The sequence below is a fragment of the Hemitrygon akajei genome, chromosome 13 (genome assembly GCF_048418815.1).
Source record: "Hemitrygon akajei chromosome 13, sHemAka1.3, whole genome shotgun sequence".
Taxonomy (NCBI): Eukaryota; Metazoa; Chordata; class Chondrichthyes; order Myliobatiformes; family Dasyatidae; genus Hemitrygon; species Hemitrygon akajei.
In genome coordinates, this window is record NC_133136.1 from 54023537 (window position 1) to 54039981 (window position 16445).

The 16445-nt window shown below is 36.2% G+C and overlaps 1 protein-coding gene across 1 annotated transcript in view; it reads left to right on the forward strand.

The window, feature by feature from the left end:
• The window catches only part of ppat (phosphoribosyl pyrophosphate amidotransferase), a 34968-nt gene extending 19191 nt beyond the window's left edge, over positions 1–15777 (forward strand). Inside the window, exons 5-11 of the mRNA XM_073064610.1 lie at positions 328–473; positions 2135–2213; positions 6040–6191; positions 6769–6896; positions 8394–8615; positions 8850–8970; positions 14207–15777. Of these exons, the coding sequence (XP_072920711.1) occupies positions 328–473; positions 2135–2213; positions 6040–6191; positions 6769–6896; positions 8394–8615; positions 8850–8970; positions 14207–14385 (1027 nt within the window). The 3' untranslated portion in view covers positions 14386–15777. The remainder of the gene's footprint in view (positions 1–327; positions 474–2134; positions 2214–6039; positions 6192–6768; positions 6897–8393; positions 8616–8849; positions 8971–14206) is intronic.
• Positions 15778–16445: the final 668 nt, after the last annotated feature.

Consider the following 16445-nt stretch of genomic DNA (forward strand, 5'->3'; position numbering starts at 1 on the left):
CCAAATAAGTGTCGTCCTGATAAACCGATGGCCTAGTTAACCAGAATGCACTGCATTAGTTTATAGTCCATGAAAACTAGCTGTGTAATCTAATGAATAGAATTTTGTGGTTTCCCTCTAAATTAATAGCTTATAATTAGGAGGCCCATATGGCCAGTTTTGATGAAAATAAAGAAAAAAACATGCTGAAAATATGCAATAAAACAGAAAATCCAGAAAACTCTCAGCAGGTTAGGTAGCATCTGTGTAAAGTGGAACAGTTCATTTCATCAGAACTGGAGAAGAGAGAAAAGCAGTTTTAAGACCAATGTTGAACTTCATTTCTAGGATTAGAAATTTGATGACGGCAACATCTACCTCTTACTCAATACTGCTTATGTATAAGGATGTAATCTATGCTGTCCGTGACCCTTATGGAAATCGCCCCTTGTGCATTGGCTGTCTTGTACCAGTTTCTGAACTGCGAAGTTCAGGTAAGAAAAATATCTAGGAATTAAACTGTATCTAACCAATTTGCTGTGATTGTCTAATATCCATTTTTAATTTTCATTAATTAAAAAAGAGCAAAAGTTCTATTTTTTAAATTCAGACTTTATTTCGTGTCCCACATTGCAGGAAAGTGCTAGACTAATGAAAATGAAGAGTTTTGCTCTGAGTACTGATTTTACCTATAGTGGGTATCGGGATCAGTAGGTGCCTGGCAATGGAGAGATGGGAAGTCCAAATGTTTTTAATTTGAATTACCTTTGGAATTTTGGGATCAGATTGACACTATTCACAATGCTGAATGTAAACAAAAGTGAGAATGTACTTTATTTATTGTCTTTCCTGTTCTTTATGGGCTGTGATATTTCATTGATTGTTGAAGGGAATTTGGAATTTTATTGCTTCATAAAATGTCAGTGACCTTAACTAATTTGTGAGGAAATTCAAAATGCTAAAATAGTACATATTATGTCCTGACTATTATACAGAAGGTATTCAATTCATGGCTAGTCAGTATGTGATTATTTGTTCAATGAATGCTTCCAATTCGGATGAGTAGCTCATTACTTGACATGGATGATGTATTGCATTTAGTCATATTCCCCAGAAAGAGAATGTTGTACCTGTAGTGGAAATCTTGGCACAGGAAGACAAAATCAATGGAGAAGACAGCCCAAATCACCCTGGTGTAAAAGGAAGTAAAGTATTCATTCTCCATGTAACAACTGTTCAGAATAGAACAATGCCCCAACTATTTTTTTAAAGAAGGTGTATTTTATTAGGCTGCTTAATGTCCAGAAGAGCCTCTGAAAAATTGTATTTGATTTTCAAAGTCAGACAAGCTTTTACTTTCTAAAAGTTGTACACTGGTTATTGTCAACACATGCTATGTTCTTTTCCCCTATTTAAAGCTTGGGCTCTAATTTTAGTGATCTGATGAGGTTGGTATGGTTAGCAAATAGTTCCAAGCCAAGGTAGTCGTTGAGGTTGCTGGGTAGTCAAGTAATCACAAGTGCAATGATTTGCAAGAGACTACACTGGCAGATAAAATTCTGTATGTAGAAGTACTATATTGTTATATATATTATATATAGAAGTTCTGTATGTGCTATATTGCAATTCTGAACTGGTAAGGCATCTGGGAACATTCTGCCACTCAAATGGAAATGATCAGATACAAATAATAGTGAGTTATGTTGCATAGTACAACAAATTCTAGTAAATTGAAAATACCTGAAGTACTTGGCAGCTAGTAGCTGTAGAGTGAGAAAAATTTAGCATTTCAGGTCGCTGACTTTTTGTCCTGATGAATTTTGAGGTCCACGTGTGAATTTAAAGCTTGGTTCAAGTTAAAACAGGATGAGGGAGAAAAGATCTAGTTAAGTCTATAAGTGGGTGGCCCATGAGGAAATGCAGGGAATTGAGGGTAGAATTTTTCTTGGGTGATAAGTAGGAAAATGTTTTGACTCACTGGGGGCTTTGGATTTAGGAATTATAAACTATGCAATTGATTTGATAGTAGGGAAATAACTTAAGGGTTAGCAGTTGCCAATTGGACAGGAAACAATTTATTTCTTCATTGGACAAGCAAATTACATTCTTTGAAAAGTTTTAATGTTATTTTGGATGCTTTTTCTTTTGACCGTAGGAAACCCAGACATTGAAATGCATCCTGAAGGATGGGTGGTTTCTTCTGAATCATGTAGTTTCCAATCTATTGGAGCTAGGTAAGGATTTATTTTATGTATTTTAATTTGGGCCTGATATACCTGTAGGTTTGTAGCTTTCCTAGCATTAATAGCATGAATGCTATACATGCTGCTTGAGTAAAGGCATAACACGTGCTGAGTGATGTTGATTGCTGAGACAGGTGTTTCCAAGGGATGAATCTGCCTCTGAAGCTGGCACCAACAGGCTTATTCACAAAGTCAGTCCCCTATAGAAGATACTGGCTACCTACTCTATCTAGGCCTCTCAAAGTCTTATAAATCTTATCACCTTGACATTATCTGCTATTGCTTAAGACTACACATTTTGGTACTAGGCGTAAAAAGCGTAAGGACCTAGCGAATGAGTGCAGTTGTACTCTTCATTTTCTGATCATGCTGTTCTTAGTAGGAATAAAGTAGAACTATTAATCTACTCTCAAGTTGGTGCAGATTATTGAATTATGCAAAACTGTAAGATCTATGCATTCTGTACAATGTCTTTAATGTTCTAACACACAACAAAGCATTTCACAGAAGCATCAAACAAAATTTAATATAACCTATATCGGGAGACTTAGGGCAAGAAGAGTTCACCATAGGAACTCCTCAGCAGCGAAGTTACAGGGAAAGGTTGATCAAGTTAGGTCTTTATTCTTTGGAGCGTAGAAGGTTGAGGGGGGACTTGATAGAGGTATTTAAAGTTATGAGGGGGATAGATAGAGTTGACGTGGATAGGCTTTTTCCATTGAGAGTAGAGGAGATTCGAACAAGAAGACATGAGTTGAGAGTTAGGGGGCATAAGTTTAAGGGTAACAGGAGGGGGAATTTCTTTACTCAAAGAGTAGTAGCTGTATGGAACGAGCTTCCAGTAGAAGTGGTAGAGGCAGGTTCGGTATTGGCATTTAAAGTAAAATTGGAAAGGTATATGGACAGGAAAGGAATGGAGGGTTATGGGCTGAGTGTGGGCCAGTGGGACTAGGTGAGAGTAAGCGTTTGGCACGGACTAGAAGGGCCGAGATGGCCTGTTTCTGTGCTGTAATTATTATATGGTTATATGAATTTACAATGGGAAATGAAGCTATTCATCATTGTACCTCCCTGCCAGCCCTGGACAGCTTCTAGACGTCTCATTGCCTCGAGTTTCTACTTTGTCATAGCTTGGTAGGTAATTATTTCCAGATCTGCCAAAATGAAGATATTTTTTTCTTAACTCCACAATTATTTATTTTTAATTTGTGCTTCCTATTTACTGACTTAACAGCTAAAGAAAATGCCTTCTTCTATCTGGGCTATCGACGGCCTTAAAATTTTATCTACCTTGAATTATTTGATGAGGAGAGCAATAATGGAGTATTAATTTTCTGTTACCTTTATTTAAATCTTTTGCATGCAAGCTAGCCTTTGTTGAAGATGGTCATTGCATATCAATTTAATTACCATTTATCATATAGTTATTTACTATTTACCACCTCATATCTGAAACTGGTCTAGGTCTTGTTTACTGCATGCAGTTGTGCACTACGTTTGCTGATTTGTCCTCACAACCATCTAGCTGGCACCATACTGGCGTGAGATGTTTCCTGTGAAAACATTTCCGAACTCTTGGGTTCTACGTATCATTTGCTGCTTCATTTAACAGTAGAAATAATCATTTTGTGTTTTTTTTTATGGGTTGGGTTTAAAGAATCGAGTGGTGATACTGAATGTGACACGCCATCAGTTTGCCACCCCTGGTGTAGCGAGTTGGAGTTATAATACTAAAGGGAGAGTTGTACTAAAGTAAACAATAGTCTAACATAGGTGTCTCTACTGTCCAGATACCCCATAGATGAGTATAGGGCCACGAAAATTACCTGCTTCTGAGGTAGGTGAATTGCAGTGGATCAAGATCATTTGGGAGGCTGAAGCTAATCTGTGCTATGACTCAAAGCACTTCATTATGGTTCATATCAGAGCCATTGGCAGTAGTCATTAAGGCACCTTGACTTGTTTTCTTAAGTACCTGTATAATAGTGGTCTTAAAACTGGTGGAAACCTCAGATCAAAACAGGGAGAGAGGATCAAAATGTTTGCATTAGGAAACAGCTCTGCTTCTAAGGAAAATAAGTTGATTGTTGAAGCAGCTGAAGATACAGTCGGCCCTACTTATCCGCGAATTCCGCATGTGCGAATTCAACCAACCGCGATCGCAAAAACCCGGAAGTGCTCTTCCAGCACTTGCTGTTCAAGCATGACAAACTTTTTTTTCTTTTCATTATTCCCTAAACAATGCAGTATAACAACTATTATACATAGCATTTACATTGTATTAGGTATTATAAGTAATCTAGAGATGATTTAAAGTATACGGGAGGATGTGCGTGGGTTACCGTGGATCGGGATCGAAAAAATTGGAAGTTCTCTTACTAATTAAGTTGGAACATGTACATCCGGTATTATTTAGCGTCAGTTTAGTCAAACATTTGTCTTAGTGTGCAGTATATAATTTACCTTTCTGTGCATATAAAACACTTAAGAATGTATGTTGCAGCGCTGGGCTCCAAAACGGAATTTCCTGAGTTGGATCCAGTGACAGACTGCTATTGATTGTGCTCTCCACCATGCCGGGTTGATGTGGAGGATCAAAAACCCAAAACCCAATAATTAAACCAATGTGTTACTTAGTAATAATTGTAGCTTTCTTCGGGGAAGAGCCTTTCTCACTTTATCCTTTAAAATTGTTCCAATCGTTGACCGACGTAGCCTAATACTTTTCCAATGACCAGTGGCGTTTCACCTCTTTCCGATCGCTTTATTATTTCCACTTTATTTTCAATCGTGATTGCGATTATTTTCGTGAACAGAAACATTGCGGATTCAGGGCTCTGACACCGGGTCCTAATGTCCACCGCACTGAGACAGGTTAAATAAGGTCTAGGGTTCTGCTGGGTCCAAAGGTTTACCACATTGAGACAGGTTGAATAAGGGATTTGAGCATCCGTGAATTTTGGTATCCACGAGGGGTCCCGGAACCAATCCCTGGCAGGTAAGGAGGGCGGACTGTAATTGGATCTATGATACTGCCCTGAGAAGCTACAGTAAATTTGTGGGGTTTGATTGCTTGATCTCCACACCCATGTTCCTTCATGTGTGCTATGACTTCAACAATTGGATTGTTTTTCTTCTGATGTCCAACGACATCAGTTTTATCAGGCTCCTTGATGCCATACTATCAAAGGCTTCCTAGATGTGAGGGGAAGTTGCTCTTTTCTTTCCTCTGAAATTCTTTTAATTGATGCTAGAAGGAAGGCTAATATGATGTCTTAGGCAGCGTGGTCTTGACAAAACCCAAAATATACATTGAAGACCAGGTGAGTCAATGGCCCTTGATGTCATCATCGATGACAACTTGCTTTGAAGATTAAGTGCACATTGGTTGAGTGGTAATTACCCAGACTGAATTTATCCATTAGTAATTCCAGAACAGCTCTTAGGATCTCTATTCAACTCATTTCTCTTCTCTATCAATGACCTGGATAAATGTATGAATTGCAGATAAATTTGCAAATGACAACTATATCAGTGTATCTGAAATGGTAAAAATGAAATGGAAGCTGTATCAGGAGCTAGTCATTTAGTGGAAAAAAAACCATTATAAGATTGACTTTCATTTCTGGAATGAATAAGGGCAATGCGAGATTACATGCTTGAAGGTGTTTAGAAAGAGACTGGAGCAATAAATGAGACTGGTTTTCAGGAAAATGAATATTTATATTTTGACATTACTACCTGGTGCCATTATGATTTTTTTTTTCAAACTTCACTGAAAATGTATAAATATTATTCATCTTACTATTTTTTCTAGGTATTTTCGTGAAATATTGCCAGGAGAAATAGTACAGATTTCTAAGAATGGAATCCAGACACTTGATGTTGTACCAAGAGCTCGAGGAGATCCACCTGCATTCTGTATCTTTGAGTACGTCTATTTTGCCAGACCTGACTCCATATTTGAAGGTAATAATGAATTTTATCTGAATTCTTCGGACAGCCGTTTTTTAATTTTTCCAATTAATACTGTTGTAAAATGTAACCTGGTTCACTAAATCTTCATTCAGCATTGCTGTAGTTGGAGAAAGTATTTTTAAAATCTTGTAATAAAGGTGGTTTGTTACCCTTCAAATAAATAAAAACAATATTTGTCTACTTAGTAATTACATTTTGGCTGGTGCTACTTTGACAGTTCTGTTTATAGTCACAGTACAAGTGGTCCTACAAAACAAACCTACATTTTGCTTTTGTTGAATTGCATTGACTTTTACTTATATCCTTCATATATATGAGTAAAAATCTTTACATTACTTCTCAGTCTAAATGTGCAGTTTATAGTAATTTATAATAAATAGTATGTCTTGCTTATGCACTCAATGTTAACTAAAATTTGCACTTCATGTGTAGAATGTTGTACAAATAAATTGATTTGTTTAAAGGCAAAAGAATTATTATCCAAATTTCTTTGTTATTACATGTTTTTATACTTTTCAGTCTATCTGTCCAGTATTCATTTGTATTTCATTTTCTTTTGATTAATAAGGACAGATGGTATATACAGTCAGGCAGCGATGTGGGCGGCAGCTTGCTATTGAGGCACCTGTAGATGCAGATTTAGTGAGCACTGTTCCAGAATCCGCAACTCCAGCAGCACTTGGTTATGCACAGGAGGTATGTAGACTCCAGACTCTTAAACCAATGGTCATAGGTTAAACCTGTTAGAATTATAAAATTTAGGAGCAGGCCACCTGAAGGATTATTTAGTGGAGCCATCCAATTAAACCCTTGCTTTTTCAGAAAGTTACCATTGAAGCTACATTCGCCAAGCAAGGTAGCTTTGATGAGATCACTTCATGTAAGTACAGTGTTTAAAAACAAGTTTCCTGATTCTTTTGTTAGCTGGCTTAAATATGTCTCCTGTAGTTATAACCTACCTATTCATAAGAAACAATTTCCTCATTTAACCTTACCAAAATTTGTTAATGATTTTAGGCTCCTAAGTTTTTAAAAAATTACCTGCTCAGCTTTTGATGAAAATGCCCATAGCTACTTCAGTCTTGTCTTATTATTTTACTCTCTTTTCAAAGGCTAGTGCACAAAAATGAATGCAGAAATAAACGGGATTTTTGAAGACTTGGGTATTTACCTTTGTGCTTTGTCATTATTAATGAAGCCATGGATTCGGTTTGTTTTTTTAAATGATCTCAAATGATTCTACCATGTACAGAGAATTATGTTGCATACACTTCGTGTTCTCTCTGTTCCTGCATCCTTTTAAAACTATTTAATTGGTTTGCCTGGTCACTTTATTCTTAACCAAAATGCATATTTCTCTGAAGTTAATCCGTTTTACCATATTATCAGTCTTCTGAACTCGATTACTGTCTCCATAGTTTAGAATGTTTCGTTGTTCTGTGTCACTGACAAAATTGAATCCTTCCCTTTTGATTGGCATTCAGACCATTAATCCATAAGGAGCAATGCAGCTAATTTTAAATCCCAGGAATTGCATTTAAATAGGATTAGCAGAATTTTAAAAATTAAGGGATAAATATTTAATTATCATTTTGTTCCTTTAATATCAGTCTGATAATTGGGATTTTCACAAAATTCGGAGTGTTATCTGAACAATGTCAATAAAATGCCATTAAAGGTTTTGTGTGTGAAAATATGAAAAGTAAAACATATAGCAATTAACCATACAACTGTAATTCATCTTTATTTGACAACAATGCTGCATATGGGAAGTAGGGATGAAGAATCAGATTTTTTTAACATTTATTAATTTTTAAATTTTTTTTGCTGATTTGTGAGTTGAAACATTTATCCATGTTTACTGATTTATTTTTAATTCTGAGCTTGTCAAGTGCACATTTAATGCTTTCTGACATTCTTAGTAACCCTGTTACTATATCAAGTTACTACAGTTGCTTTGCTTTGACTATAAATAATATCGTCTTGTCTTAGATGCTATACAAGTAGGTTTCAGTGACTCGAACCTCTGAAGATTGCCCCAAAGTAATAAGAGGATGACATTCTTGAGGAAAAGTATAATTCTCCTGCTAGCCACTTATTCAAATACTTTAAAGATAAATCTTACAAATATAAAGGTGAGATAGTATTAATTTGGTTGGGGGGAATATTGATATTGTTCCTTTTGATCTACAGGCCGGACTACCATATGTTGAAGTACTATGCAAAAATCGTTATGTGGGCAGAACATTCATTCAACCAAATACAAGACTGAGACAACTAGGAGTAGCACAAAAATTTGGAGCCCTAAGTGATAATTTTGCTGGAAAGCGGATTGTGTTAATAGATGATTCAATTGTGCGTGGAAATACAATTTCTCCAATCATTAAACTCCTGAAGGAAGCTGGTGCCAAAGAGGTATTAGTAAAAGAAGCTTTGGAATATTTTAAAAAATGTAATATGATTATACTACTTGCATAGCATGAACTATGTATTTAAATTAAAATAACTGAACTTAAAAAAAAACTTACCAGTTATATCAATGTTGACGTAGAGCTTTATTGAGCTTTGCTTACCTTTCAAAATGATGGAATATTTTAAATGGTAGTAAGATACCTTGCTTTTCTAAATTTTATAAATTTGCTTTTAAAGGTACACATTCGTGTGGCTTCACCTCCAATAAGATTCCCTTGTTATATGGGTATTAATATTCCAACAAAAGAAGAACTGATTGCCAACAAACCAGAATTTGAAGACCTTGCAGCATATATAGGTTTGTTGAACTATCTGCTTTGACGTGAAAAGTGTAATTGCGTGTCAATAAGTTAATAATATAGCAATTGCCATTTTACAGGGGTTTATTGGAACAGAAGTGGTGAAACTGCACTCGATTTTGTTCTGGATTTGGACCACTGTCAATGTAACAACATTTATCTGCAAATTTAATCCTAATTCAGGGTCAGATCTGCAACAGTTTAATACCTTTTGCCACCACAGATGCTGCTTGATCTAGCAGGTTCTCCAACAATCTATTTTTTGTTTCGGATTTTATATCCACAGTTTCTGTTGTCCTTCCCAGAACATTAACAGTTTTGATAATTTTACTGTTTATCCCTGATAAATGTGCAAAAGATACAAACTCAATTACCTCTAAGATTTAAAAAAATATTTGCATGGACATTGCTCTGCATAATTATTGATTAACAATTTGCTGTAAGGAGTGTTACTGCTAATATTAGAAACCATAAAAGGTATTTTGGATCCGGTCCTGCCAATGTAGTTCAGGGAGAATGTAAAGACCCTGGAGAGGATACAGTGGAGATTTATCTGAATGCTTCTTGGAATTTAATCTATAATGTTAGTTTGGAGGCGTTTGAACTATTACCTCATGTACAAAGAAAGTTGGGAAGAGATTTAACAAAGTGTACAAGATCACAACCAGTTTAGCAAGAGTAAACAAATAAAATTTTTTCACATAAGTGAATGGAAGAGGAGCCAGGTAAAGCAAATTCAATATAATGGGCAAAAGTTATGAGGATATGCGGGAAAGATTCTTTACAAAAAGAGAGGGTGCGATCTGGAACTTGGCTGCTTGTGAGTGTTGTGGAAATACTTAAGTGTTCTAAAATTTAATTAAAGGTAGATTGCCAAGATGTTGGGAAAGAGTAAAGAGTTGGGACAGCTGGATTGACTATGGATTTTGTACTCCGAATGGCCTTTCTTACGTTCTGTTTATTTTATTGCATCAACTTGCCTTTCTGGATCAGTCAATGTTAATTTATTGCCAGTAGGCACTCCACTCCAAATGACAAAGCACTACACACTGGCAGAGCCCTGCTCAAGATAATGGCCTGAACAACCAATCCTGGACATCAAAACTTCTGAGATGGAAAGACGGTTGACAGATGCCAAATGTCCTTGACTTTCAAAATTTATAAAAAAAATCAATGAAAGCATTTAATCATTGAAATTGAATCACTCAAAACATGTTTCTGATGGTTTAAAAAAAGCAAGCCCGACTTATTACTTTTATCCCTCCTTGGCTATTCCTCTACCTTCCATGGTCGATTACTCTAGCATAACTCCAGTGCAACCTTCTCTTTCTTGGCTGAAACCTGATCATTCTTCCATAGCCATTCTACCATAAAGTGCTTTCTTTTCGCTTTTGCGAGTCCTAATTTTTCCTCAGACTAATTGCTCTAACCTTCTGTTTAAGGTTCTTCTTTCTTTCTTTATAAATCTGTCTTTTTTTTTTGCTGAAAGTCTCAATGCTTTTTGTCTGATTAGTTTGGAGTGAATTTCCATTTTAAAGTTCATTTTTGTGATCCCAGTTTAGTCACTATTATCCTCAAATGTTGCTTCAGTTAGTTTTTATCTTGTGAAACAGACAATGTAGACCCACTTTTCATGCAGCAGTAAAACATATTTATTGAGTTTGGAATGTATTTCTTATGATTAAAATATTTTTTCTATGACCTGGCCTCCACAGCAGGCTGTGGCAATGAGATCCATGGATTCACTGCCCTCCAGTTAAAGAAATTCCTCCTCGTCTTTGTTCTAAAGTAACGTCTTTCTATTTTGAGGCTGTGCCCTCTGATGCTAGATGCCCCATAATAGGAAACATCCTCTCCATGTCCACTCTTTCTAGGATATTCAATAGTTTCCAATGTGATTTCTCCCCCCACCCCCCACCGAACAGGCCCAAAGCCATCATATATTAACCCTGGGGTCATTCTTGTGAACCTTCGCTGGACTCACTAATGCTAGCACATTCTTTTCGAGGAAACAAAAACTGCTCACAATACCCTAAGTGCGATCTGACCAATACCTTGTAAAGCCTCCCTACTTACAACTCTGAATCCAAATGAGCTTTCAGGGTTTTTTGATTGAGCTCAAGAATTGTGATGATAATAATTAAGTCAATTAGAAACTGAAAACAGTAACTAAGTTAACAAAATAGTAATAATTCTGTCCAGTATTTTAATGTATAGACATGAATAGCTAGGCCCAATATGTTTGGACCTCTGTCAGATGCCCAATCTAGATGACGGTAGCCTCCTTAGTTCAATTACTGACCAGAACAAACACCAGAATGGGAAGAATTGTAATCTAAGTTACTTTGATCATAGAGTGATTGTTTGTGTCAGATGGGATAGCTTGAGTATCTCTGAAACTGCTGATATGGGGTTTTCATCCACAATGGTCTAGAGTTTACAGAGAATCGTGCAGAAAAACAAAGAACATCCGGTGAGCGACAGTTCTGTGGGTGAAAATACCTTGTTAATTAGCAAGGTCAGAGTTAACGCTGGTTCAAGCTGACAAGAAGATGACGGTCATTCAAATAACCAAACGTTACAACAGTGGTGTGCAGAAAGGCATCTTTGAATGTACAACACACCTAACTTTGAAGTGGATGGGCTATGGCAGCAGAAGACCATGAACATCCCTTCAGTGACCCCTTTATCAGGTACAGAATGTACCTAATAAACTGGCCACTGAAGATATACTTACTGCTATGTAGATTTCTTGTAGCAAAAATCTGAAAATTCAAGCAGAAACAGTATAAAGTTTTGTATGGTACATTTAATAATTTAATGGTTTGAACTAGTGCTCTACTATTTTGTGTAATTAGTAGTTCATTATTCACATTCTAAATACTTTATAACCAGTTATAATTAGTGCCCAATTTTTTTGAGTTGGGTGACTTTTAGTTATCGATTTCTTAAATGATTCACAGATTTTATGATGGACAAGGTGTAGGATTGTAGCTACTTTTATACTTCCATACTTTGGCAGACTTTAATTTCTTTTGCATTCCCTTATCCTGACATTTCTTCATTGCTATTTTATTACATTAATCCCCCTTTTTTAATCTTTCTATTACCTTATCATCCTGGAGGTAAATCTCAAGGTAAATATTCATTATTGTTCATAGGAAGAAACATTGCACAGTTCACCATAGATGATCATCAGCATGAATCTACATGTATTTATACATTGAGCCAAATTGTTCTTCATCCAGCTTGACCCTTGCACTATGAACACCAAAAGGTCTGGATTAGGTGGTAGTGGAGACGCAGTTCCCATTAGTTAGAGAGTCAAGTCAAGGATCTGCGGATACGGCCTCACTATAAAGGGACGAACTACTACAGCTGAGACGAAGAGGGATTTCTTCAGCCAGGGGGTGGCAAGTTGTGGAATTCATTGCCATAGAGGCCAAGTCATTTGGTGTACAGTGTTTAAGCAGAGACTGAAAGATTCTTAATTGGTAAGAAGGTTAAGGGTTACAAGGAAAAGGCAGGAGAATGGGATTGGAAACAAAATCAGCCATGATTGAATGGTGCAGCAGACTTGATGGGCCCAATGGCTCAATTTTGTTTGTGTATTATATAGTTTATTCTTCTGGCTCCATTTGCCTTTTGTGCCACAACAGGACCATTGGCCCTGGTGCTGTGGTTATGAAGCAGAATGGGATATTAACTAGGGGGTAGATCACGAGGCTCCAGAATATCCTCATAGTGAGAGTTCACCACTTGCATGGTTTGCTCTAGATATCATTGAGCAAAATTTAAAAATGGTTCTAAAAGACTGGTAATTTAAAATATTAAGAAAGAAAACTATACTCTTGAGATGAATGGGATTGCACTAGTAGCACGAGTTAATAACTGCATAAAGTTAAGGGCTGAATATAAAGTATGGTTCTTCAACTCAGTACATTTGTGTAGCTGCCAGACTTAGTGGTGAGTCCTGCAGCAAAGTGGCCTTCATGTTTGACCTTTGGCTTATCTAAAGAGCTGACAGTCAAAGATGAGTACATTTTGGTCTACTGAAAATAATTGTAATGCAAGCTGCATTTTGTTGGTTTTTTTTAAACTTGGGTCTCCCTTACTGGGAGCACTGAATCAGCTTCTGGGGCTTATTGACTTGCATATTTTCTGAACTTACATAAATAGGTACAAAATCAGAGGCAGCACAGTAGAGTAGCAGTTGTTGTAATTCCTACAATTCTGCTGATGTCTGTAACAAGTTTGTGTGTTCCTATGATTGCTTGTGTTTCCACCAGCTGCTAATGTTTCCTCCCACATTCCAAAGACGTGGGTTAGTAGGCTTGTTTGGCCAGAAGAGCCTGTTAGCATGCTATGTCTAAACAAAATAAATAAACTTCATTTGTTGGTGTTATGCAACACACACAAAATGCTGGAGGAACTCAGCAAGCCAGGCAGCATCTATGGATGGTCTCAACCCAAAACGTCAACTTTTCCGTAGATGCTGCCTGACCTGCTGAGTTCCTCCAGCATTTTGTGTATGTGGCTTGGATTACCAGCATTTGCAGATTTTTCTCTTGTTTCTGTTTGTATTATTTTATTTTCCAGAAATGTTCATTCCTACTGTCAATTACAAAAGCCATGTACTTTGTTATGTAAATAAATGTGTATATATTTTGTTTATTAAATAGATCATCCATAGATGTGATTAGTTGAAGGAAAATAGAGGGATTTTAACCATAAATTTCTCAATTTTTGCCAGCTTCTAAAAGCACTATTACTGGACAGTCTAACACATTATTACATATTTTAGCGCAAACTTACTGAAAACAATTTTTATTGAACAAATTTCATACTAAATAATGCTGAAAATTACCAAAAATAAGGTGAGAAAATGAATTTGTGTAACCCTGTCGAGCTTGAGTGGTGAAGTTGCTTGAATTACATAGTTGTACTATTCAGTAATCTTTATTTAAGATGTGAAAGCATCCTCTAAGAACATGAAGGTGTTCTGTTACTTGCGAAATTCAGTATGTATAATTTTTCTGATGTACTTTGTGTTGCATTAGATTTGAGACGATTATTAATGCATTTGCATGAGTTCTTTCGATCTTTATTCATATTGTACAAGATTCATGTTGTGGACAGTACTGCTTTTATTCATATAGTTATTATAAAATGACTTAACAGATTGCAGCTTCACTTAATAACCACTTAAATGTTGTTATCCCTTTTGTTTTGAAGGTGCATCTAGTGTGATATATCTTTCTGTTGACGGATTGGTATCTGCTGTACAAGAGGGAATTAAGAGGCAAACAAATTCCATACTATATGATACTGAAAATGGCAAAACATCAGTGAGACAAATGGGTCATTGTACAGCTTGTCTCACCGGAAAATATCCCGTGGAGCTTGAGTGGTGAATTGCATTAATTATGCCCCTGTTGTTATTCAGGTTTATTCTTGTCAGTATATCACCATCCAGTCATTCTTCTTGATGGTGCCAGAATTAAATTCTCCTTGCACAAATCCATGTCCTCTATTACATTTCTTTGCACCTCTGTGGAACTGTTGAAGACTGCATCACTTGACGGTAGACATTCCAAGGATGGTCATATGAAGTGCATTTATTAGAAGTCATTTGATATCAGAGAAATACATCTTCAGATATTGCCTAAATATTTTGGAAATTATGACATAAAAGTGATTAAACTTATGGAGAAACACCAGATTGCAAGAGTTTAGAATACCCGTGGAAAATGAGCATATTTTTAAAAATTCGCCATTGGTTTGTTTTTCTTTTCTTTTTAAGTTGGCTAAATTTTGCAGTGTTGCTCCTTGTTTCATATGTAACAGAGGCACAATGTTTTGTAAATGCCATCAGGTCAAGGAGATAGTAAAGTTCGGTGAAGGGACTTGTTTAAGGTTTTTTTTATTTTAGCTATACAAGACTTCATTTGAGTTAAGCATTTGACTGTACACTTTTTGTCCATAGACTCTTGAACTGGCTGCTTAACAATTTATTAGCTAATTAAATTGCCAAAGGCTGTTACATAGTTGAAAACAAAAGTAGTTTACTTTGTACAACTGGATAGCCTTTAGATATCAAATGTGCCTTTTATTCCTAATGACAAGTATTTCGTTTACATGGTGAAGCTTTCAATCCCGTTACTTTGATTTTAGAAAATCAATTATCAATCATTGTACATTAAGAATGTGTTGCTGTCTTTGTCTTGTATAAATACTTGTATGAAAAATGTAGATAGTGGCCCCAATATATCTCATTTACGTAACAGTGAGGCTTTTTTTTAAACATTAACTGTTTGTCCCATAAGATCAATTGTCTAAGTAGTTTGTACCTTTGGAACAAATGGACTTCTTTTCTCAAAGTCCTTTTTTAAAATTGTTTTAATGCATTGTTCCAATATTTATCTGATTTGTAATATTGACAATTGGTAAAAGAAAGTGAAATCACTTTTTCATTTGTATTTTCTGACTAAAGTATTTTAGATTCCACTATTGCATTGTTAAGCATTAGGGTGTAACATATCCATGGTAGAAAATTGCAAGCTGTTATGTAATAAACTACATAAAATATTTAGTTCCACCCTTTTTGCTTGTGCAATATCAAGATTCTGTCCACTATGTTGAATTTGAAATTGAATAATTTTTTGTTACATTTTGGGGGGGGGGGGGTTTGAATAATATGGTTAATTCCCTTTGGAATTTTAAATAAAAGCAATGAATATTTGGAAACACTAGAGAAGTTAACATCTTCAAAGAAAATTAATTCTGTTATGTATTAAATTAGAAGCTCTTTGTTTTAGATGTACAAATGTATGTCATTCTTTTTATCTTGGTGGTGCTTTGGGAATACTGGTTATTTGATGTATTGTCAGGGTGAGACGAAACCATGATGCACACTAGTTCCATGATCCACTGTTCAAGAAGAACAAGCAGTTCAACCCAACAACCTGGCCAATTTATTCACCATCATTGATATCCAATACATAGGCTGTCAGTTCTGATAAATGGGCTTTTGCTTTTGGTAAGTTGAGCTGCTTTACTTGTTTAGAGATACAGTACGGTAATAGGCCCTTCTCCCAACCAGTCTCTGCTGTCCAGTTACACCCATGTGAACAATTAACCTGCTAACCTTTACACCTTTGGAATATGTGATGAAGCTGGAGTACCCGGGGAAACCAGTGTAGTAATGGGGAAAGTGTGTAAACTCTTTATAGACAGCGCTGGAACTGGAACAAGTTCGTTGGCACAGCAATAGCATTTCCAGGGATATAGCAGCATAATTAGCCGATTTGGCTCATCGAGTGCTCTGGCATTTTATCATAGCCAATCCATTTCCCTCTAAGTCCCAATCACCTGTCAACACCCTGTGTCCCTTCATGCACTTAATAATCAAGAATCTATCAATCTCTGCCTTTGGCTAAAGAAATTCCTCCTCATCTCCATTCTAAGTGGACGG